This window comes from Eublepharis macularius, chromosome 6 (genome assembly GCF_028583425.1).
Source record: "Eublepharis macularius isolate TG4126 chromosome 6, MPM_Emac_v1.0, whole genome shotgun sequence".
Taxonomy (NCBI): Eukaryota; Metazoa; Chordata; class Lepidosauria; order Squamata; family Eublepharidae; genus Eublepharis; species Eublepharis macularius.
The window spans coordinates 125257187-125283076 of record NC_072795.1 but is presented as its reverse complement, the minus strand read 5'-3'; the positions used below and the strand labels follow the sequence as shown (position 1 = coordinate 125283076).

The following is a 25890-nucleotide window of genomic DNA, read 5'->3' as shown; positions in this document are numbered from 1 at the left end:
GAAGAATGGCACACGTCTTTTATTTAGCAACTCAGTCTACAGCCCACAGGTTGGTGTCACTGGTGAAGGATCAAAGGCAAATGGAACACACTTACAGATCAAAGACGAGGTAGTGGAAACCTTCTTCTGAAATACTCTCATGGAGCCGAACTGCAAACAACAAAAATAGACAAAAGCAGGAAACTCAAAAGAGCAGGCAAGAGTGAAGCATATTTGATCCCTTTCAACCTGGACCAGCCCCACTAATCAGAGGCTTTTTAGATTCACTTCCTTGCAATCACCCACAATGTTCCCTCCCTAAGAGCAACACGTTTTTAAAATGCCTGCCCTTCCAACATGCACAACTACCCCAAAAATGAACTGCTGTGCAGGTAACACATCAATGATTTATATTGTGCTTTCGAGCAATGGTTTACGTCCTCAGGATACACCTTTCGCTCCCAGGAGGCAGCATAGGAGCTCGTTGAACATCACACAGGACAGGAAGACACATGACACTGCAGTTGACTTATCATGTGATAGGAAGAGGAGACAGTGAGTGATTCCGCACACATTGGATAATGCACTTCCAATCCTCATTATAGATCATTTGGAACGGACTTTTTCGTGTGTGGAACAAAAAATCCACCTCAAACGATTGATAAAGTGCATTGAAAGTGCATTATCCCACGTGTGCGGAATCACTCATCATCTCTGAACCACCCTGTGCTAATAGAATCCTCTCCCTTGTTGAATGACCTTTCCCTGCCAATCCCATAGTTCCCCTCAAGCATGCGTGCAAACAACAGTGTGGTGAGCCCTTACAGGCCATCCCAAAAAGTTACCCTCCAAATTAGTGGCTCTGTTAGGGACCATGATGACCCATCTGAGGGTCCCGACTCACAAGGTAAAGACCACAGCTCTAGAAGGTCCAAAATGCCACACTATCGTGTCCCCTGTGATTTTGACAACTACGCTGTGTGGGAGGTCAAATTTTCAATACCCGCACTTCGAACAAGGGAACAGAGAACCGGTTGGCACGCTCACAGTAGATTTTTAGTGAATCAGTTCACATCCTGAAGAACCGTCACGAGAATGCCCAACATCTTTAAAAGCATCGACAGGGAGAGGGGAGTTAGCCCTTGCCCCTGTACTATTTCCCTCCAATTTGAAATTGGCCGTCTGCCCCAAAGGGTTCCCACAGGATAACTAGGATTGTTCCTATTCTTCCTCTTACTACCTGCTGAGCCAGCAGCAGCGTCAGAGTGGATTGCATTGGAGAAAAGGGGACCTAGCACCCTCAGGGCTGAATCTGAGGGCCCTGGCTGCTTTTAACAGATGTCAGGAGCGCCAATCTCATTTCTCCTAAATCACATCTGGTTTGGTCCGCGCTGAGACAGTCATCAGGCTTCATTGTTTCAAGTCTGCAAGTGGGAGCTCAGGGGATGGAATGCTTCTTAGTACAAATAAAACAAACCCCCTGCATGTAGAAAATTAGTACATGAGGGAGAAGTCTAGGTTAGAAGCCTTCCCTCTGATTTTTAGTTGTACACTACAGAAATTGTCTTGTTTGGACAAGAATTCTATCATGCAAGACACATACCTCCCAATTGCCCCACCCTCCTGAAGTAGTACAGCCCAGACCAATGGTCCTCTCCACAGGTACAGCAAGAGTGTCAATGCCACTGAGCTTTTAAGCAACCCAGTGTCTGCAGAACTATCTTGTCCAGATCTGGTTTCACAGATAAATTACTGTTTTGTGTAAGAGACTACAGCGTCCATCACCAAACTCTCAGCGACACTTACTGCTAGAACAGATGAAACCAACTTCTGGGCACCCAGAAAAGCTCACAGAATAATGAAACCTCAATGAGGGAGTTAAAGAACAGGCTTGCTTGGAGGGGACCAGTGTGATTCCAGGGGAAACACAGGAATCCACCGAATTTATAGTCGAACTACAGGATTGACACGTTAAAGTCCCTAAAAGATCTAGCTAACACCAGCCCTCCTGACCGGTCGCCTGAACATCCTGTGAGAGTCATACATAAGCAAGGCTGATTATACAGGGAGTCTTTGAAGAAAAGGGGACATGGTGCATTTGAAGCACACCAGCAATTAGTGGTGGTGAGAAAGACTTACCGATGGGTGGCTCATGTCAGACCATTCACAGTTCACCTGGGTGTGAACAGAACAAACTACAGGCTGACTCAAAACTTCTACTGGCCAAATATTGGCCAGAACGTAGCAGACTACTGTAGACCTGTGACATCAGCCAGAAGAAAGGGAAAGGGAGGGATAAAACCCGAGCCTTTTACACCTCTCATACAGGAGCCATTTAGGCGGATAGGCGTTGACATGGTGGGTCCATTGCCTAGAGCAACACGGAACATGGAGGGGGAACAAATACATCCTCAGTATAAAGGATTATGCCTCAAAGTATCCAGAGGCAGTGGCACTATCCACTACGGACATTACTGTGGTAGCTGATGCTTTAGTGAACATATTCTGTAGACTAGGCTTCCCAACTGAAATAATCTCTGCTATGGGAACCTCATTTATGTCTGCCTTAATAAAGAGGCTGTGGGAAGTTTGAGGGGTGACACATATAACTTCAGCACCACACTGCCCGGAAACCGTCTCACTGAACGTTTTAATGGCACCTTACAGAAGATGTTTAAAGCATATGCAGCTGATCAGTCCAATGACTGGGATGTGAAAGTGCAAAGCCTGTTATTTGCATACTGGGAGATCCCTCAAAAGAGTACTGGCTTTAGTCCCTTCGAATTGCTCTATGGGCGAAGAGTAAGGGGCCCCATGGGCATTGTCAAAGAGAGATGGGAACGAGAAACCTCAGATGATCCAGAGAGTATACAGAAACTTTACAGAACAATCTGAAAACTGCAAGGCAGAGAGCTGGAGAGAATATGCAGAATGCTCAACAGAAACAAAAGTTATGGTTTGACAAGTGTGTGCAACATCGAGTGTTCCAGGAAGGAGACAAGGCCCTTGTGCTATGGCTGATGAGAGGGAACAAGCTCCTGTTTACTTGGGAGGAACCAACTAAGATCTAGAAAAGGCTAAATGATGTGAACTATTTAATCTATACCAACAAGGACCAAAACAAATGCAAATATGTTAAAGCCCTATTATAACAGAGAGTGGTTGATGCTATAAGCATGAGTGGAAAACGGGGAGGAAGAACAGGCAATCTCCAGGTGGGCTATACCACACTCACCTGCAGAGGGAGTTGTGAGAATGAAACAACATGGTATTCCATTGGAGCCTTATGGTCCAGGCCTTTATTGTGACCAGGGAATAACACAGGCAATGTCACTGCAGAGACGTTGTCCAGGGGGGAAAAGAGACAAGTCTTGTAAATATGGAAATGTTGTAAGTATGTTATACTGATTAATGTGTTGATGTGATTATTTTGTAGGAAAATCAAAAAATGAAATAATTGTAGGTAGATGTAAGATAGTGAACACCAGGGCTCATTTTGAGGGGGAACGCACAGGAATGCAGTTCCAGCAGTTCCCCAAAGAGGTCACATGCCAAGTGGCCCCAGCCATTTTGGGCCTGTTTCAGCCTGGATTGGGGCCGAAACGGCCCAGATCAGACCTCTGACGGGTGATGGATCACTCTCCCACTCAGCAGCGGCCCGATTCTGACCATTTTGGTCCCTTTTTTGGGCATTTTGGGCCCAATTTCGGCCCTGAATTGCCAAGATGGTGTCCCAAACCTCCAGAATAGGTGATGTCAGGGGGTGTGGCATATGCAAATCAGTTATGCTAATGACACACTTCCAGTGATGTCAAGGGGTGTGGCATTATGCTAATGAGTTATGCTAATGTGTTCCTCCAGCTCTTTTTCTATGAAATGACCCTTGGTGAACGCATTTTATAGTATGTGTTTAGCTGTGATATGAACATATATGTGAGTGAAATTTAGATCTTATGGTACATATTTATCTGTGTGTGCACGTATGTGTGTGTGTATAAAAGAAAACGCCCTCGCTGTTGCAGGCAGAGACCTCAAAATAGGCCTCTGCCTTTGACAATAAAAGGACGGGCATGTGATGGACAGGACTGGCTCCTGCTCCACCTCTCTTGAGAAATCAGCCAATGAGAGGGGGTAGAATGCTGGGCCAATGAGAGTTGGTGTCTATTGGAGAGAATGAGAGGTGGAGGGAAGGCTTTTGCTGAGAGGAGGCAGCAGAGAGATAGCTGGCAGTTAAACCTATTTTGTTATCCTGAAACATTCCCTCAGTTACGTTTTTTAAAAACCATTCACTCTTATGTTCCAAATTGTAAATAAAGTTTAATTGTGTTTTGTTTTAACCCTGCCTGGTTTGGAAAATATCACACACAAACGCTCCAGTCATGTTAAATAGTGAAGTAAATGGTGACAGCGGGTATAGGAAAGTGGAGAGTGCCCTCAAGTCATAGCTGACTTATGGCAAGCCCTGGCAGGGTTTTCATGGCAGAGATAGTTTGCCATTACCTGCCTCTGCAACCCTGGTCTTCACTGGAGATCTCCCATCCAATGACTAATCAAGGCCGACCATGCTTAGTTTCTGAGATCTGACAAGATCGGGCTCACCTGGGCTATTCAAGTTAGGGTGTGCCAAAAGAAAATAACCTCTCAATTCCCTCTGCCCAACAGCCCTGAGCAGCAGCTGAGTGAGGGGAAGTAAATACAGGGAACTGGCTGCCTTGGTGGAACCTCTGGAAGAAGAGAAAGGGGACCCCCATGAGGATTTGGGTCAGGTCTCTCTCTGCCTGCGAAGTTGGAGGCTAGACAGATGGCCTGAGGTGACCAGCCCTTACCTGCCTGGGAAGCCCCAAACCTGGGAAGGGAGGTTTAGGATGGGTGGCAGGGTGAATGAAAGGCTTGGTGAAGGGCCACCGTATAAGGTATATTTCATATACAGCATAAAAGCAGAGCGGCCACACAGAGAACAGCTACTGTCCATCATGGTTGAGGCTGTGGCTCTGAGACAGGAAGCACATGAAAGTCCTGAGACACAGACTGCGGGTGTACGTGGTAATCTTTCTAAGGCAACAGGTTTTTCACCACTGTAATAAACCCCAAGCTTGCCAAGGAAGCCTGGCTCCAGCAACAAGGCAAGCAAGTGGCCACTAACAGCAGAGCTTGCCATATGCTGGATTCCCCTAAGGGCACAGGGGAGGTGTAAAGTCAAGGAGAATGCAGGCAAAGATGTTGGGGGGGAGAGGGGAAGTTGTGAGAAGCATGAGGCACGCTGCAGCACAAACCAAGGGGAGACACAAGAGTAACGTGGCAATCGGCAATTCCACATCCACAGAAGAAAGAGGAGGAAGAGGAGGGAAAGAAGAACTGGGAGAAAGAAGGAGGGGCAAGGAGGGGTATTTCTTATGGCACACGGATGGAGTTTATCACTGCACTCAACTCACTGCCAGTTTCTGGCATGCCAAAGCTTCGAGAGAAGATGAGGCTAGAGTTAAGCTGGGTGAGGGCAAGAGTGTGAGACAAGATCCACTGTGGGGCATCCTAAAAGAGAGAGACGGGTATGCAGGAGGGGGACTTCTGATTGTCACCAGAACAAACCAGTCAGCGAGCCATTTATCTGCGCACAATACCGCTTAATTGAAAAAAACATCATCAAGTTCTACGAAAGTGCACTTCTTTCAGATGGTCTCTCAAGCTTCAAACTGGCAGAATGCCAGGATCAATTGACAGCCGCTAACAAAAAAAGAAAAGGAGGAGGAGGAGGAGGAGGAGGAGAAGGCAACAAAGAACCACCCATGCTAAAAACAGAAGAGAAATCAAAGTCCTCCTTCTTGAATGTTCATTCACACCTCTGGATGAAATGGAAGCACAATGAAAGGCACAAGCCAGAGGGCTGCTGAATCAGATATGGCCTAACACATGAAATGAATGTCACTTATAACCTGCCTTTCTCCTCCATGGGGACCAAAAGTGGCCTACATCCTTCTCCTCTCTCCTCTCTCTATGAGGTAGGTTGGGCTGAGAGCGTATGACTGGCCCAAGGTCAACCAGTGAGCTTTCATGGTGGAGCAGGGATTCGAACCAGTCTCCCAGGTCCTAGTCTGACACTCCAATCACTATACCTCACTGGCTCTCACTCACTGGCTCTGAACTCACTACATAGCCACAGGCATGCCACAATCTCTGAGTCAACCCTAACAACTATTTACCTACCTTGCAGGGCTGTTGTAAATATTATTGAGGGTGTACATGAAGTTCTTCAAACTCCTCCAAAGAGCTTTACATGCTTATTTTTGTTATTTCTCTGAAGTTAACTCATGTTAAGCCCAAAGCACAGAAATGGCCTTGGGATAACTTTGTAACGCTTCCCTTTTTTGTGACCCTTCCTGCTCTGCCTTCTCTATTTTCAGTACAATAATACTAGATTAAAGCTGACAGGATTTTTCAGGCCAGCTCTTCAGAATCAAGAATCACACTGAATGAGTTCTTGCTTAATGGACACATTTACCTAGAAATAATTATTTGGCTTGCTGTTAACTTGGAAGGTTCCTGCAACAATTGACAGTTAAGTTGTATTTGTTCTCTGTCGCAGACAGGATCTCACACATGCACATAAAAGTCACCATTACAGACATAAACATGATGGTTCAAAAAGGCAATGATTCTGTGTATCTTCTCATTTGTTTCATTTTTGGTGCCTAGAACTTTTGCGGTCCCCTTGAATCCTCTTCTACAAGTACAAGAGGGAATTTCTGCACCCCCCTTAAATGAATACCACCATTTTCAGCATAAAATGGTGCCGCCATTTGTTGCTCAAATTACAACCTTTATCAGCCAACATCTTCCCTTCACATCTGTGATAACTGCTTTAGTACACTGCAAGCTATAGAGAGTATACAGAAGTTTAGATTTTTCCCAATTAACAAAAACAACTTAACAGTAATGACATTTCAAACATCTCTGCCATATTAATTACTGTTTACAACCAGGCTTATGATTCAGCAGAAGCACGTATTAAGTGCCGAGTGCAGCACATGGCACAGAATTCAGCCTCCAGGAACCAACTTGCATGAAAAACCAGCCTTCTCGCCCTTCTTGGGGAGAGGTGCTAAAAAGCTTGCAGATGACACCTGCAAAAACCTTAGGAGCCAGAGGGGCAGCGATTCCATCGTAGCAACACACAACCCCCCACCTACAATCATATCTAGACTGTTAATTACAAGTTTCCTTCATGAACAATCAAGCAAAAATCTGACATCCTCCAAGTGTTTCAAATTGGTGTGTAAATGTTTTGGCAAATGTGCCTTCTCACCATTCTGCCTGTGAACTGCAGCGTAGGAGCAAGAAGTGGGCAGGAACACACTGCTGAAGAAGGAAGCGCATGTACCAGATTATATGTAGGGATGCTTGAAAACCTGCAGGTTTTGTTCATTTCTCTAGTTTCTAGTCTCTGAGGGAAGGACTTGAGTGTCCAGCACTACTCTTTTCTCCCTCCCTGTCAGCAAAATCAGAAATGCAAAAGAAAACTGGCAAACAAGGTAAAATAAACCAATTTGCATAGCTTCTCTTGATTTGCATATATATTTACAGGTGGGCAAATCCAGTTTTCTCTTGGCATACAACGTACATTAGTTTATCACGTGATTTTCTGTAAAGCACACAGACCGAATTATAATCCTCATGATTACAGAGAAGAGTTCAGAAAAGTACTGGTATCACTAGAAAAATATCCAGGATCTCTCACAGAATAGGAAAAGAGGTTTTAGAACGTAAGATATAACCACCCTCTTCCATGACTACCTTTTCGACCCTCCAATTCCGTTTTGTTATCCAATTTCTTTCTTTAAAAAAAATGTCCTGGCTTTTTTTAAAAAAAAAACTGAGATTGAGGTGGAGCTATGTGAACTTCTCCCTGTCCCAGACACATGCACAAAGAAAGAGGGAGAAAGAAAAACCAACAGGACAGACTGAGAGCGGGACCACAAGTGACGCCTGACACAGGTTGGACACTTGCCAGCTTCCCTCAAGTTTTGGCGGGAAATGTAGGCAGCTTGGCGGAATGTTGGACAAGTGACAGTTGAAAAGTCCATTGGACAGCAGTCAGAGAGTCAAGCTGCAAGACCAGGACGCCTACATTTCCCATCAAAACTTGAGGGAAGCTGACTAGTGTCCAACCTGTGTCATTTGTCACTTGTGGTCCCGCTCTGAGAAGATCTCAAAAAGGACCTCTCCAACCTGGGCACATAAGAAACAAAATGACAAATGAGACTCAATGTAAGTAAGCGATGTCCGTGTGGATGGAAAAATCCGACTTCATATATATCCTTATGGGATCCGAACTGGCTTTCACTATCCAGGAAAGAGATCTTGGGGACATGGTGGATAGCTCAGTGAAAACGTCAGAGAACAAGCGGTGGTGAAAAAGGAAAATTCCATGTTAGGCATTATTAGGAAAGGGATTAAAAATAAAACAGCCAGCGTCATAATGTTTTTATATAAGCCTATGCTGTGCCCACGTTTGGAATACTGTGCAGATGTGTTTGCCCTGTCTCAGAAAGGCTATCGCAGAGCTGAGAGAGAGAGAGAGAGAGAGAAAGGAAACAATTTAAGACTGCAGCAGCACCTACCCTACGAGGAAAGACTACGTTAGAGACCTTTTAGTTTAGGAGGAGAAGAAAATTGAAGGGGGCAGGAAAGAGATTTAAACGCTTTTCACAATGTGGAGAAAGCAGATAAAAAAAATGTTCCTGCTTATAAAAAGCCAGAACTTGGGGTCACCCAATGAAAATGATGGTAGATTTGGGATATACAGAAGAGAATACTTATTTACACAGTACGTGAGTAACTTACCACAAGATGGGATTATGGCCACTGGCCTTCTTAACTTTAACCGGCATTTATACATCCTCTGTAAGGATAGCTTTGTCAATGGCTGTTAGCCATGGTATCCACCAAAATGGAACACCTGTGGCAGTGTGCCTCTGGATCCTGATCTGTTGTCTTCTGGCCTTCCCAAGGTCCACTGGCTGGCCACTGCTGGAGACAGGATGCTAGCTCAGATGGACCCGATCTGACCTGGCCAGGCTACTATCATGTCATGTTGTTAAACATCATTCTCTACAATGAAACGATCTCTTCCAACCTCCTCTTCCTGAAGCATACAGAAGAGGATCCCAACTCTGGCTTTCTACCTATAATTCCTTCCCATTTTTCACATAATGCACTGAACATGGGAAATTGGAACTATCTTCTTATATAAAGACTGGTGTATCTATTACTAGTACTGTACAAGAAGATCTCCATTCTCCAAGCCAGGCTCCATGACCACTCCCATAATGTTCACTACAAAGGCTTTTCCTTCCCAGGGCGAAAAAAGAGTTTCTTAGAAAGCTCGAAATATTTTCTGAAAATGACTTTATGGTGATCTTTTTTTAGTCTCTTTGCTGACAAATATTTTGCTTTTCTGCTGCTGTGGCACTGCCATTATTCCTCCCTCCCATCCTTGTCTAACCACATGGGTAGTCCAGGCCAACTGAAGTACATGACATGAAAAGGAGGAAACTGTGACGCTATGTAGTGGATTTGGCTAGGTGAAGCCCAGTGAGAGAGTGAGAGAAAAACCTCCTGCCCAAATTATGTAGGTGATGCCAGCTACCTGTATTACTGACTACAACCACACTACTTAGGTGTATACCCCCCACCAAAAAAAACCAGTTTAAAGTGAGCAAACCTATGGACAAAAATGACACAGCCCATAATTTAATGAAATGAAAGGCTGTATACATGATTTATGTATTTACTTCATTTATACCTCACTTTTCTCCCCAACAGCGATCCAAAGCAGTTTACATCTTTCTCCTGTCCTCCATAACTGACTTCTTCAATCTGACCCTTCTTAAACTGGAGCGGCTTCACAAAGCAGTTTCGAAACTGTCCCATGAAATCTTTCACACACCCCACCCCACCCGTACACTAGACCCTGCTTTCACAGAACAAGTTCAGTTCACCACCACCCACCCCTTACAATCTGGGGGTCATTATATTGATCATTATTCGTTTTTGTAGGGTTTCGGTCTATTTTAATTGTTCGATGTTGCTGTGGATGCCTGTGAGCACAAGATGTGCTCAATACTATAAATAAGTAATAAAATGAACCCCCCCCAAGCCTCTCCTTTCTCATTTCTCAATTTGGACTGGACCTCTTTCCCTCTGCATTCTGCCACCTCCTCCTCCATTTCAGTGTTCTCAGCTGCCCCCACAAAACCACCCTTGCTGTGTGTGCAAGCAGTCTCTGCCACACCACACCCCCAGAAGTGGGCAAATTTCGGTACTGCTACAGTCTCTTTGGCTGCTCAAGCAAAGCCATTCTTTGCTGCAAATGCTGGCGGGTCACAGCCAAGGCGCTGCTGCAGTGGAGATCACAATTCTTCGTATAATTGCTGCACTTTTTAAAAAGGAGATCGATGTGGCGCTGCCTGAAAAATTGCTCTAGGGATCTTTTCACAAGAAGATACCGTGCATTAAAATGCCAGCCACTCAGAGTCAGCACTAACCACACCCCTGGGCACATGCCATGCAATCATTAAGGAAAGATCAGTAGCTCTCAAGAGCATTGACAGTCTTTTCTTGCCAACCTACCCCAGCAGCGTCACATCCTGGCCATGGCAGGTGTGACATTGCCAGCTCTCTTACTAAACTCAGCAGCTACTGAGTGGAGATGGCCAAAGATCCTGCAGAAAGAATGGCTCCAGTCTGCTTCCTGTCACTCTCTCCCACCCAACTGCCCCAAGACTGTGACTCAGCGCTGAGAATATGCTGAAACTACAAGCTCCACACACGGGCAGCAGGCACTGTCTGCAGTAACGCAACGGATCTGCAAATCAACCTTCACTCATAGTTCCCTCCACCTGCTCACTATTCCAACATAGCCAAACTAGGTGCAGGAAAAGGCAGGGCATCAACCGCAGCTTGAGCTACAGGCTGCTACCAGTGCAACTCCTGACACATCAAGACAGCGACTCTCAAAGGCAGCTCCACTCACCTTTGCCTCCACCCTCCCCCAGCTTCTTCCTTGTTGTGTTAAAAGGGGCAGCATTTCTTGCTGCAGCTGCTCCGATGGCTTCCAGAAAGACTCTCTTTTTAATTAAAACTTTGCTATTAGAAAGCATTGGTGTGCAGAATATAAATAATCCTTTGGAAGCTGTCCATTCCAACAGCTCACGACAGGCTCCACTGGAGGGGTAACCAGTGACAGAAGGGTAAGTTAAGAGGACACTGTGTGTCCTTACTAACCAGTCCCTTATGATTACCTCTTGCCTGCACCTCACCAAGACCCCCGCATATGTGAAAGGAAGCTTAGAGCATGGTATCTTCCAAGCCTAACACACACAGAGCTTGCCTTTCAAGGTCCCCAATGGAAGAAACTCTTTCCTCATTTTGCCTAACACAGATCTCTTCCCATTGGAAGAAAGAACAGCAAATGTAATCACGTAGGTTAAGCTTAAGAAAGATACAAGAAGCACCCAGAGCAGCCTCTACCAGATGCAGAAACATGTTACAGAATTCTGAACGCAGGAGGAGGAGACGGCTCAGAGACCAATGCATGGGGATCTTCTTTTGCCCCACAGAAATGAAAGGGTATTTTGTTCTGCTCTTGTTCATTTCAATAGCACTCGGACAGGAACAACTTCTTGGAGGAATGCAGGGGGAAGATAAAGCCGCCCTGTGGATTTTCTGCCTCTGGCAACAAGTGCAGGCTTGGCCAGCCCTGAGAACAAAACAGGCATGTCCCATTTTAAAAAGCAGAGTGAAGCTTGCAGGCAGCAAACGGAGTGACAATGGAACCTTTCAGTAAGAGACTTTCTGTATGGCGCGGTTAGCAAAAAAAACGTAATTGAAAGAAGTTCAGAAAATATGATTTGGCAATGGACACACACAGAGTTATGGCTCCTCCATATGTCCAACTAAGAGTCACTCAAGTTGGAGAGCCTTTCAGAACCATTAAATGGAGACCTTTCTGCCCAGGCTGCCTTTCAGCTGCTGCACTGGTTGGTACAGGTTTAGGTTAACATATGGAGTGGCTCCAGCAATCCATTAGCATCAGGAAAGTTGATCCTCAGGGCTGCAGCAAGGGGCAAAATCATTTTTCCTGTCTCTCCTGGAACCAAAGCCGCATTGATAGAAAAGGAACAATTTTGGCGCCGTAGCCCACGAACCCATGGGGCTATTACTCCACATAGGTATCATCCCCCCGGATGCCAAATCAGCAAGGAATGCTTGGGTATAGAGGAAAGTAGGAAAAATCTCTAATCCTTGCAAAAACAGATGGCCGGATACAGCTCTATGTTGTTATCATTTTGGATGTGATGCTTACTCCTGACTGACACTTTCTGACAGATTAGAAAGGTGCCCTGGATTAACTGGACAGAAGATTAAATTATGGAGCCTGAAGATCTCCCAGAATTACAAATGATCTCTAGTCTACAAACGTGAGGTCCCCGGGAGGAAACGGCAGCTTTGGAGGGCAGTCTGTATTGAATCATAAACCCAACTGTACTCCTAAGGCGCCACCCTCAAATCACCAGGAATTTTCCAAGCTGGATACGGCGACCCTACACTCTGCTCCCCCAAGTCTGAAGCCTTCTTTCAGCCCGAAGAGACTTCCCTCCAATGGAAGAGTCTTGAAGGACTCGGTATTCCTCTCTGCGGTCTCATACTGCAGCAATCTCTGTTCCAAGATGGAGCCTACAGTGTGTGAGGATACCAAACAATCTAAAAACAAAGCACTCTTTTAAAATCCAGAAACATTGTTTTTATTCATATGCAAGGTTGTGTGTGTGAAGGGCTGTCAAGTCACAGCCAACATGGCAACCCCCTAGGGTTTTCAAGGCAGGAGACGAACACAGCTGGTTTGCTCTGTCCTGCTTCTGTGTAGCAACCCTGGACCTTCCTTGACAGTCTCCCCATCCAAACACTAGGGCCAACCTTGCTTAGGTTCCAGGATATGATGAGATTTCCTGAATAGCCCAGACAAGCCCTATCCCATCACATCTTGGAAGCTAAGCTGGATCAGCCACGGTGAGTGCTTGGATGGGAGTCCATCAAGGAAGACTGGAGTTCTTATGCAGAAGAAGACAAACCACCACTGCTCATCTGTTACCTGGAATGCCCCATGGGTGGAGTTGCCATGAGTCAGTTGCGACTTGATGGCACACATTTTTTATTATCATGGACAGGTCACATCTTCCTCTCTTCACTGGGGGTTTGGCTGTTGCTTCTCCAAAGGGCAGAGCGCACAAAACATCCTGGCATCTTGCTCATGAGGGGGATTGCCGGGGCACTTGCCTATGGGCAGCAGAGGAGCATAGGAGGGTCCCAATCAGGTATTACAGAATGTACTGATCAGCTGGAATGAGCAGAAACAGGGTGCTCAGGGCAGGGAACAACCACTCCGAACACACCATAAAATATGCATTAAGCACTGCAAAACAATGACGAATCCTGAGTCTCCTTGAAGATTTACTATTTTGTTGAGACTTTCCTGCACCAGAGGCCACTCCCTTGGCAACATGAAGTGCAACCCTACTTAACAGATATCCCACGGTATCTACTTAATAGACACCCCAAAGGAAAACAAGAAGAGTGAGGGGTACAAGAAATGCAACAAGCCCCGTGCTGCCCTTTGCATTTTGCCTTACTGATTGCATTTTGCCCCTCTTTTCTGAGACCTGCATCCCGTCACTCCACTCAACAAAGAGCCAAGCTACAAGTGACGCCTGACACAGGTTGGACACTTGTCAGCTTCCCTCAAGTTTTGGTGGGAAATGTAGGCATCCTGGTCTTGCAGCTGTAATGGAGAGCCAAGCTGTAAGACCAGGATGCCTACATTTCCCATCAAGACTTGAGGGAAGCTGACAAGTGTCCAACCTGTGTCAGGCGTCACTTGTAGCTTGGCTCAAAGACTGCAGCCTTCCCCGGGCCTCAGGAGGAGCCTGCTTCCAGCTTCAGTGGCCTGGCAGAGCAGGAAGACTGAGCAGAGTGGCAAGGCACACCCCTCTGTGCCTCGACAACGTGGGATCAATTCCTCTGGTCTTCAATGGGAAGAACAGGAGCATGCTTAAAACCCACCCTGGAGTTATGCCACCACTATTTCCTTCTGGGGAGAAGGAAACTTTCAAGAGCAGAAGAACACAGATGCAGACACACAACACAGGGAGAGAGGGGGACACCAATGGATTGTTGTGCATAGAAGATTTAACCTTTTCACAAAATGATGAGCTGTCCCACCAAAAATTCTCTCTTCTACACAACAACAAAGAAAAAAGACAGAAGGCCTATCTTTATTTGTCTTGGGTCTCAAGAGAGAAATTATAAAAAGAAATTGAAGTTGGCCCCATATTCCATCAGTGTTTTGGGTCTTCTAGAAAAATTTTCATCGAATATTTAAGTTATATCATTACATTATATAATAAATTAAAATGTTACCTATTTAAATGATGTTAATTCATGTTAACAAATGTTACCCAAAGAAGGTAAATACACCACATACAAGCCTGGACCACGGACAAGCACTAGGATTTGTCCATGCTTCATATTCGACATTCAGCCCATCTGACATGATTGATTTGTAGCACAACAGTCCCTGACAGCTATAGATAATTGTGGGGCAGAAAATTTTACATGGAAAAACACAACATTGGAAAACTTTCTGTGCCACACCGCTGGATTCAATGGGGGGGGGGGGGTTGCAAAGACTGCAGATTGGTGACGTGGTCTGCTAAGAATTATGCCATAATACATCTGTCCAGGGCTTTTTTTCTGGGAAAAGAGGTGGTGGAACTCAGTGGGTTGCCCTTGGAGAAAATGGTCACATGGCTGGTGGCCCCGCCCCCTTATCTCCAGACAGAGGGGAGTTTAGATGGCCCTCCAAGCATGGCGCGGAGGGCCATCTCAACTCCCCTCTGTCTGGAGATAAGGGGGCGGGGCCACCAGCCATGTGACCATTTTCAAGAGGTTCCGGAACTCCGTCCCATCGCGTTCCAGCTGAAAAAAAGCCCTGCATCTGTCTAATATGCCAAAGTGCTCTTGGTTGCTTTTGCAAGAAGAGATTTACAGGCCTCCTTGCTGGGATCTGCATGGAAGTGACCCACACAAGGGACCCACACACACAGGAGTCGGCAGTCACCCTAGCTAGCATAGTAGTCCCACTTTGTTTCTTCGACCTCTCCTGATTGTTGCTTTCCAGCAAAGGAAAGCAGACATTTCATATTTTCATTGCCCCCTTTTGTGCTTCTACTTAGAGGACAGTAAGGGGTTGGTTTTGCCATCCTGTTGCAGCCTCTGCAGCCCAGGCCCTCATCCTCCCAAGAGTTCTCCTTTTAGGCAGCAGAGACAAGCAGCCGCCAAAGCTCCGAAGGTCACTAAGACAGCCAAAAGCAGGACAGAGATGCTGAGCCATCGAGACGTATCTGCCAGCAAGGACTGGATTAAGTCATCACAGAGCGCCCAAAAGGCTCAATTAGGAGAAAGACGATTCCCACATGGAGAATACAGAAACAAACAGCACAGAAAATAAGGGGAAGCCAATCAGAGGAAGCATCTATTTCCAGTGTTGAAATGGCAACAGTGGATGTAGCCTGGCAGAACTGGGGCGGGGGGTGGGGGGTGTTAGCCGAACACTGCAGAGCTTGCAGCAAGTAGAGGTGGGACCAAGAAGAGGGAAAGATGGGCAGTTCAAGGTAGCCCATTTTTTGCAGGCACCAAAGAAATCAAGTTCCATTATACTGCAGAGGTCATCTATACCAACTAAGGCCCTTTTCCCACAATGGCAGGAATACATGAATCTACAAAAAATCCCTCAAAAGCATTCAGCAACCATCTACCCTTCCGGGAAAGGAAAATCCAAACCTTTCCTGGGCAATGGTTGTTGTGGGTTTTCCGGGCTGTATTGCCGTGGTCCTGGCATTGTAGTTCCTGACGTTTCGCCAGCAGCTGTGGCTGGCATCTTCAGAGGCGTAGCACCAAAAGACAGAGATCTCTCAGTGTCACACTGTGAGATCCAAACAAACAGCAAACACTGTGACACTGAGAGATCTCTGTCTTTTGGTGCTACACCTCTGAAGATGCCAGCCACAGCTGCTGGCGAAACGTCAGGAACTACAATGCCAAGACCACGGCAATACAGCCCGGAAAACCCACAACAACCATCGTTCTCCGGCCGTGAAAGCCTTCGACAATACTTTCCTGGGCACCTTGTTCAGATCCTCCCCCCCCCCCCATTCCCGCCACACTGCTTTGCTTGGAAAGTGTTTTTGCAGACAGGCTGGTACGATACCCAGAGGAGAAGGGAATGAAGACTTATTTTTTCTAAGTAAATAAATACTGTTTTACCCTGCAAACAGCGATTGGAACCATGACAACCCAATCTTCGGTTCAGCAGCTGCCAGACCATTCCAAGACACAACTATTCAAAGCGGGAGCTGGGAAAACAGCAAACCAAAAGAGCCTTATTCAATAGGAAGTCCTCTGCCCATCCCCGACAATGGTGGGCTCACACGGGAAAAACAGAGCTCCCCAAGAGAAAGGCATGGGGCAGGCCAACCAGCACGTGGAAATCTACCAATGAAGCTTTTGCCAAGGCAGAACCTGGGACTGGGAAAATGAAGGACACCAAGAATCAGATGTGCGGCCACAACAGTCCTCCACTTCTGAACCCATTTCAAATGCAGTCTAGAATCCTACAGTGCAAAGGGAAAAGCTCTTTTGAAACTCTGTCCCTTGGACAGTAAATACTACAGGGCAGATAAAAGGATGCCTAGGCAGGCACGTCACAAAGTTAACCCAGATCCTCCAAAGGCCACATCAGTGAACACATAGATGAGGATTCTGTAGAGTTTGTTGAAGGAGCAAGCACTCCACTGGTAGGGTTGCCAGCTCCAAGTTGGGAAATTCCTGGAGATCTGGGGAGTAAAACCTGGAGAAAGTGGGGTTTGGGGAGGGAAAAGACCTTGGCATGGCATAATTCCATACAGTCCACCTCCCAAAGTAGCCATTTTCTCCAGGGGAACTGATCTCTGTGGCCTGGAGACCAGTTGTAATTCCAGGAGATCTCCAGCCACTACCTGGAGGCTGGCAACCCTATCCACTGGTGACTACTTTTCAACCTCTTTAGAAAACAACTTTGATCCAACAGGTTCAAGCACTGAAGAAGAATGCAATCAGTGACTTGGCCCGAAGAGATCAGCCTTATAGCTTTGTAACACTCTGAGAATGCCAGTAGAGGAGCCCACCTCTCGTCACAGACCTGCCATCATGCCTGATCCTGCATTTTCCAGACTAGGACTTTCTCATCTTGCAGGTATGATTATGGTAGATCTTATATGCTCCCCAAACAAACAACAAACCTTTTCCGGTCATATTGCTTCCTGCTGTGAAAGCAGGAATTTACATTTGGTAAGAAAGCAAGGTTCAGCCTTAAAAATTGGATTATCTTTGGAAAACTATGTTCCAATGTTCATCTGTTGGCATCTGATTGATAAATATGAGCATCTAACAGTCTCAGCAGGTGTCATGATCTGGCTGTGCCAGGAAGGCCTAGCAAGGCCTCAGAAGCCTGTTAGCAGTGGGAGTAGGCCTGCCTACAATTCCCAGGAGCCCCTGGGCCATTTTGGAGCCCTTTTTGGCCAATCAGAACACAGGGGGCTGGTGCTATATAAGCCTGGGAGGGGGGGGGGGAGCCTGTGTTCTTCCTCCCAGGGAGCAGGCCAGAGGAGGTTTCTGCTAGGGAGAGAGGCCCTCATCCAGGTAGGGCGAGAAGACAGGCCTGGCAGACAGAGGGACAGGGAATTCAGTTGCGCTGGGGCCTTTTGTTTATTTTGCATTCACCCATCTATTGTTGCTAAGGCACCTTGCTTCTTTGTTTGTTTGATATTAACTGACCTCCTTGTAAATAAACCCTTTTGTTTGTTGTTACTCTGCTGGGTCCTCACGCCTGTTTATTGGCCAAGCTACAGAGGTCAGAAGGGTTGGGAGGGTACTCTGGGCCTTCCCAAGGGACCCTAAATCCCAGAGTGGTGGCAGCGTAAGGTGGCTCACCACGCCTGAGGCATGACAGCAGGTTTGCAGAAAGCTGGGAAACAAGAAACAGCCAAGATTTGAATTTTCACAGTGTGGTGGACTACAAGCTAAGGTCAAGACCATTGCTGAGAAACTCTATCTCTGGGGGCCTGGTCTTCCTTAAGATTATCTGAAGATCAGCTGTAATTCCAGGAGATCTTCCATCCCCCACCTGTAGGTTGGAAACCCTAATAAGTGTGGTATCTTCCTGCTCCGCTTGGGTTGAGTTTTCTTTGCCATGTTAGCCTGCTTGTTGGAGGGGTCTGACGTGGATGGCAACTATGTAAATATTTGTAGCTCAAGTAGTACTGAGATGATCAAAAAGTTGATTGCTTAGGGCGATTGGGATGGATGTTGTCGGTTCATATATGGCACTGCTCCATTAGTGGAAACCACAAACAGTATTTTCACCTTCTTGGGGAAAACTATGCATTAAATGGAGCTGGTGGCCTCATGCCGGAGTGGATGAGCTCATGTAATAATTCCATTTTAAGAAGCACAGATCACTGCAACAGCCAGGAGACGGGCCTATCTACCTATCTGTGATTTGTCTAATTAGCCACACATAGGCTACTCTCCCATAACCTCTCCCTTCTTGCCAATCCCCTAACCCTGCCTTTTCTCTCCTCTTCCTATGGCTCGACTCCCCACCCCGCCTCCACTCCCATTTGCTGACTCACTTAGGATCTGGAAGACTTTACCACATTCACAGCTGCTCAGGATTTATTTACACACAGAGAAGAAAAATGATCAGCTTGTGTTGTGTGTACATGAGCAATACCATCAAGCTGTGGAAATTCCTGTTTTTATCATCTTTCTTCCTTGTTTTCTTTTCTGGTGGTAATTTCTGAAAACAGCTTCCAGCAAGGAAAGAAAAGGAGCTGAGATCTGCTTGGTCTAGCCATGTTGAAATGGCTTGGCACGCTGACCCTTGGAAGACAGACTAACCTTGCCATTTCTCTAGCAGCCCTTGGCTGTGGCTGCGGAAGAGTTCTTAAGCAGCCCTACATGTCAAAGGTGTTATTTTGGTCTAGGGGAGCTCTTCTTCTGCTCTCTCTCTCTCTCAAACATACATGAAGTACATGAGCTTATGCCACCCTCATAACTTTTTTTTTTAATATTCTAAAAGAAAGATAAGGGACTAGAAGATATTTTTGCAATGATCAACATTTTGAAAACTGGAAATAAAGTCTCTTTATTCTTAAAAAATAGCAGAAAGGAAGCCAGGGTGACTACCTCGATAAAATAAAAGCCATACTTCCTATCAGCACAAATCTGGTGAAGGCCAACCCAAAGCAGAAATGTATGTTTCAGCAGAAGGACCCGTAACGTCGACCAACAGCGGCAGCCACAAAAAATACAGCATCTTCCATGAGGAATCACTTTGATAAAAGGTGTTCATTATAGACGCAGTGGCAGGTTCACCTGCCTCGAGGGCAAATCCTATATAGCAACAGAAAGACAATCCAGCACAGATTATAGCTTCCTCAATATGCAATTTACTCTATTACACGGTTCCTTCCCCAAAGTACCGCCCTTTAACAGCTGTGAAGATGTGTTTCAAACATGTTATGTAACTCCTTACATCAATTCTTCTAATGACAAGCCTTCATAATAAACAATTCGGGGGGTGGGGGTAAGCTGTGTCAGTCTGTTTGCTGTTGAGGCTTTAAAGACTAACAAAACGTATTCCTGCACAAACTTCCATGGAGTATTGCCCACTTCATCAGATGCTGTGAAGTGGGCATCCCCAGGGGTTGGGGAGCAGGGTCAAGTGTAGTCTGGATTCAGAGCTACGATCATGTAATCACTCCCCCATGGGGAGATATTAGGATGGGGAGTCAAGATGTAAGCTTCCACTTCCTGCCCTTCCAAAGATCTCAGGTAGAGCTGCAAACTTTCATCAATGATCAGCGTGATTTGTTGATGAAATGTTAATACGTATGTACGTATGTATGTATTTATTTATTTGTCATTTATAGTCCACCTTTCTCACGGAGACTCAAGGCGGATTACACAGTATGAGATTAGTACAATCAGTACGAAGTAAGTACATTTCAATACAGTATCAAGGACATTTCCATAAACAGTGCCATAGGGTAAACAGATACAAGTTTAAAAGACACAGTATTAGCAAGAATTCAATACAGAGTAGAAAAAATACTGAAGCAGAACATAATCAATTCTAGGACTAACATTAGACAACATGGAGCTCTGGTGGTACATAGGAGTACATACTTAAAGCTGCAGATAATATGTAAGGCAATATAGTGATGAAGTCTATGGTCCCTAACTCGTTAGCAAAGCATCTGAGACCCCATGCCTACAATACAGCCCTCCCATTTGAGTAAAAAGCCTTTTTGAATAGTTCAGTTTTGCATCATTTATGAAAAGTCAGGAGAGTGGAGGCTCTTTGACTTCCACAGGCAGGTCATTCCACAGGATAGGGGCCATCCCTTTCACTGAAGTTGACATAACCTGGGGATCTTGAAAGGGCTGCCCAGTGCCAAATCCTCTGAAGTAAACTCGATGATGGTCTTTCAGCCTATATTTGCTACATAAGCTGCTATCCAGAAGTGACAGTAAAAGAAGCAGCAACTACAGGCAAGAGAACCAAGACAAAAGCAATGCCATTCGATCTCTGAACCCCCGAGCATTCACAAAACTGATCGGCCTTGAACTTGCTTATTTTGTGAAGCTATTTTGACTTACAGTTACTGTAACAAGCAGTATCCAGTGCTGGACTGGATGGGCCACTGGTCTAATCTAGCAGGGCAACTCTTATACCCCTAAACCTGACAAAATACCAGAAACAGCCTAACAATAAATTATAATTTGTCTCATGAACTAAGAAACTGATGTTAAGCTTTCTTTCTCTCCGAAGGTCCTTGGAAGTTTTGCGCAGTTTGCAAAATTATGTAAGCAATTCATTACTAAACATCAGGCACAGACTAGATTAACATCTTTATTTGTTGACACAGATCTCACTTCAAGTAAGTGAGCAACAGTATTGTTCATTACATATAGCCTACAAGAACATCAGCTACATACTTTCTTAAGAGCTACATGAGAAATTACAACTATATGGTTATTTCTGGGTGCCTATCTTCCATGATATCCTCTGATTTTTTAAAAAAGGCCCAAACTTCAATTTATCGTATCATTTAACCTCAGCCTAAAAATCTAGAGTCTCCTGTATCTACAATGATGATGCATCACTTGAGAAGAATCAAGCAGGTGGAACAACCTTTATGAGAAGCCTAACAAAATCACAGCTGAGACTCCCTGATTCTGCAGACCTGTCCCCATGTCTGGAAACCTCTACACTGATTTCATTCCATGCCCCTGCCTCTGCATCATTTGCTGATGCTGGAGGGAAAACACAATGCAATGGTATGAGTTAAACTGCACTCCGTTGGGGGTGGAGTGGGGACACTGGACACAAGGCCTTTGGTGGCGGCCCTGTGATCCTTGATAAGCTTCAGCTCTACCCTCCCACCCCCAAAGACTGGGTGTAACCGAAGCATTCTTTCTCAGAAACACAGCTCTGCCCGCCACTAGTTTCCCAGAGCAGCCCAAGACACCCACACCGGCACGTCTTTGCTAAAAAGGCAGTGTTCTCTTCTCTCGCTCTTCCCCCCCTCCCCATGCTGGACTGAACCAAGCAGGACGTGATGGCCAAACTTCTCTAAGACTTTGGGAAAAGCAAAAACCATGCTGTTCTTTTGAAGATTTAGTAAATAATGTGCTTTTTGTCAGACTCTTTATTTTTCTATTTTCATTTAAAGCTGAAGCTGTTCCCTTGATCTCCACGCTTTAAAAAAAAAATCTTCCAACAACCCCTCCAAATGGGCAATTTTCCCACCCTCCTAAGGGGGGGCATGACAGAAGAAATCAACTTGCTTCCATGATGAGAACCTTGGAAATGCACCCACTCAGGGCAAGTGGCACTTCCAAGCGAGAGACAAAAGCATTTTAAAGGAGGGGAAGTAAAACCTCCCAAGCTCTCCTTGTTTCCAGCTGCTACGAGCCAAAAAGCTTATGGGCACTGCCTTAGAGACTTCTGGATCTTCTGAATGCACCCTTTAAATGAACGCACAGGGAGAGGAGCCAAGAGGAGGAAGTACCGCTGAATTCAAGCGTTCAGTGGAGGTTCAATGTGCCAAGTCCCCTGCTAGAGAGCAAAGGACTGAGCATCAATAGCTCTGTGTGTGTTAAATTTTAGTTCAGGGATGTCTCCCACCCGTAGTTTCACACACACTCGCCATTGGAGGTTCTTCACTTTTGGCAGCTCACTCGGGGCCCACTAGATGTTACGTTTGCTAGGAAGGCTTGACTCAGTGGCACACACATGTATACTTCACCTTTCTCCAACCAGCCACTTTTGGGGGGTAAGCTGCTTTTCAAGCTGCTTTGTCCCATTTCAAGAAAAAGCATGTCCATCTCAGAAACCCTGTGAGTCCAAATCTTGACCTCATGACAACATTTCGTCCTGATGGCCCAATGGCAGCAAGCAGACATGGCCTGTCCTAAGCTTTTTTGTTGGGGAGATCCTTCCTCTTATAACACATTTACTGGTCCTTGGAGGCATATATTCCACCTAGCCACCATCCCACCACCACCATCCGTGCCCACCTCAGTATCTGAAGAGCTAGCTCAAAACCAAACTGAAGAACAGGAGAATATCTTTGAGCCAATGAACATTAGAAAAGAAAGCTTCACAGAAGCCGTAAAAGGAACTCTGAGCACCAGTGAAACTCCACCTCACGGAGCAGCAAAAGCAATAGGGCCCGTTCAGACATTTCAAAGCTTCCTACTGCAAGAGACACCCTTGGAGAGACAAGATGTTTATTCCAAGGATTCTACAAACATGCACGCAAAAGGAAACCACTCTGCGTGAAAACTATATGGAACCTCCATGTTCAGAGAAAACCTCTCTCTGGAATTAACAGGGTAAGCCCAACAGCAATGCGCCTTGCTTGTGAGTTTCAAAATCATTGTCCCAGTTGCTGTCACTGGCCTAAATGACCCTTGCTCTGGTTTAGCAAAGCATACATGGCATTTCTCACATATATCCCAGAGCAGCATCAACTCATCAATTAAGAGAAGTGGTACAAGGAGCCGGACACAAACCAAAGGATTTGGGCTGTTACTCTGGTAGCAAATCTCTTCTGCTTGCAATAGTTGGGGGGGGGGAAGGAAGAAAGGAGGGAGAGGAACAACAGAATGAAAAAAGCCTTCTCTTTCACCAAGAGATCAACACCTTTAACCAGAGAAGCTGCCATAGAAGTCTCCTGGCACACGGTTGCTTCCCCCACCCCCAAGAGAGAAAAACTCTTGCAGGCTTCTGGTCCTTGCTTTGTTGCAGAGTTTACTGACCACGCAACGGCTCTTACCGATATTTGGATGTTTTAGCAATCGGCAGATTCTAGCCTCACGTTCCAGTTTCTGATGATCTGGAGGAGGAGAAGAAAGAAGACATTAGTCGGCACCCTCGGTTCCAGAACTTTTGCTATGCTCTAAAGGGAAATCAGGCAGCGATATTAACAGACCACGAGGAGAAAGAAGCAGACAACTGAGAACAGCAGTCTCCCAGAACACAGTTATCCTGTGGGAATGCAACCTGTTTGGGGGCAGCGAACATGCCAATGTCACACAAATTGGGAAGGGATATGGCCACAGCTGGCAGTGTTCTTAAAGAGCTAATGTTGCATAGCAGCTAACAGCATACTCTGCAAGCCATGTTGGAATCTCTCCTCTGTTATGAGAGCCAGTGTAGAGGCTAGATCATTGAACAGCACCTGTCTGTCATTTTGCCCCTTGCCATCAGGGGCCTTTTTTAACGCTTAAAAAAAATTTGGTGATGGCTGTAGTACCACAGCATTATAACATCATAACAATCTACTGCAAAAAAGCACTGAGTCTCTACCTCTTTCGGTTGCAGATCCAGATTTTAATCTCTGCACTGCCATGGAAGCTTTGCTAGGTGAGCCATATACGATTCCTCTCACAACTCTGTGAGGAAGGTTAGACTGACTGGCTCAAGATAGCTTCATGGTAGGCTACCTTGGATCCTAGTCAGAGACTTTAACCACTATACCACATTAGCTTACTTTGACTCTTTCTATCTTCCAGAGTGGTTGTGAGTGGCATGGGTTTATACAAGTCAATTCTTGGCCTCTCTTACACCTGGAATTACAGCTGTCATGCCAGGAAGGATCTATTTACCACCAATGTCTGAATGCTGGACACTGCGTAGTGCAGGACACTTTCAGAAAAAGATTGGGCCTTGTCGCAGGAGGCAGGGAAGCTCTCTGTAGGCTGCCACCACTCTGGTACAGGTTTCCTCGGAAGGGCCCAGAGCACCCAACTGACCCCTTTTGTCCACTCTTTCCCAGTAGGTTTTACATTATGTGTGACCAAATGAGGCGCTGAGGATGCAGGCAGAATAACAAACAACTTTATTTAAAAGATTTAGTAGTAACTGGTGTTCAAAACTTTGTAGAATAAGGAGAACAGTAAAGATAAGTGAACAACAAAATAATACACCCTAAAGTGTCTAAGTAGACTGTTCGTAGTTCTCTCTTCATGATTGACTTCAAGCTGCTTCACTCCTTCTGGATGAGGGACCCCTCCGACTGCAGCAGCCACTCCTCAGCTCTGTTCCATAGGTGTGAACACCCTCCCACTGTGACAAGGCCTTTTATCCCTCTACTTCTCTATTGGTGCAATTTTCCCTCCAAATCCCCTCTTAACCAATCAGAGGGGCCAAAGGGGACCTGGGAAATATAGGCCCTATAGTCAATCTAGTACAGGCTTCCCCAGAGCCACTAGGCCTCACTACATAGGCCCAGGTTCGTAACAGGCCTCAAGGTTCAAGATTAGGTTTGCCAGGTCCAGGCTGAGAAATTCCGGAGATTTGGGGAGTGGAGCATGAAGAATGTGGGTTTGGAGGGGGGACCTCATTGGGGTATAATGCCGTAGACTTCACCCTCCAAAGCAGCCACCTTCTCCAGGGGCAACTAATTTCTATGGCCTGGGGATCAGTTGTAATTCCAGGAGATCTCCACCCACCACCTGGAGACTGGCAATTCTATTCAAGATACGCTTAACAACAATGGAGGCTGTGCTGGCAAAAGATTTTTTAAAATGTTTAGCAAGCAGCATTGCTGCTGTCCATGCCTAACTGCCCTTTTCTTCCAGGCATCCAGGCATATTTTCTTTCCGACATCAACTAACATTACTGCTTTTGTAACAGGCTGGCTAGGAGGATGATTTCACCACTGATTTAAAGTGATTATTGAGCCGACAAGATTTATTGACCAGCCCTTCTTCATGGGAATATCTCAGGAAAATAACAAAGCAAATCTGATACTACAGAGTTTGCCATTTCTCAAAAATGGGTATGCATTCAGAAGACATGTGCCAGAGTAAAATGCAATTTTTCACTCCTTTCAGTGATAAATTAGATACAGCCCAAAACTTGGGAAATGGTTCCACCACTTCCAACCCTTCTAGCTTAGTTGCCAATGAGGTATGGAACTTCAACGGGGGAAGAGTCCGGGACATGTCGCTTCAGACTACAGGCAGGGGGTCATGAAAACAGAAATTCCCTACACACAAAAAACCAAGTTTTCTAAGTAAAGATATTTGAATTTTCGTATGGAGAAGCACTTGATTGCAGAATCCTCTGCCTGCAGTCCAAATTATTACAGCTGAGACACAGGTTGGCCATTTCAGAAAGAATTAGACCCATTATTGTCCTGGACAGCCCTTCAGCTACCATTTCTCTTAACTGCATTTACTTTA

The 25890-nt window shown here is 45.7% G+C and overlaps 1 protein-coding gene across 19 annotated transcripts in view; it reads right to left on the bottom strand.

Moving 5' to 3' along the window:
• Positions 1 to 25890, bottom strand: part of CAMK2G (calcium/calmodulin dependent protein kinase II gamma) — a 209676-nt gene that overhangs the window by 86825 nt on the left and 96961 nt on the right. For all 19 annotated transcript variants that reach the window (XM_054982873.1, XM_054982874.1, XM_054982879.1 and 16 more), the window contains exons 3-4: positions 23478 to 23537; positions 96 to 150 (exon numbers count right to left, since the gene is read on the bottom strand). In XM_054982873.1, coding sequence (XP_054838848.1) covers positions 96 to 150; positions 23478 to 23537 — 115 coding nt within the window. The remainder of the gene's footprint in view (positions 1 to 95; positions 151 to 23477; positions 23538 to 25890) is intronic.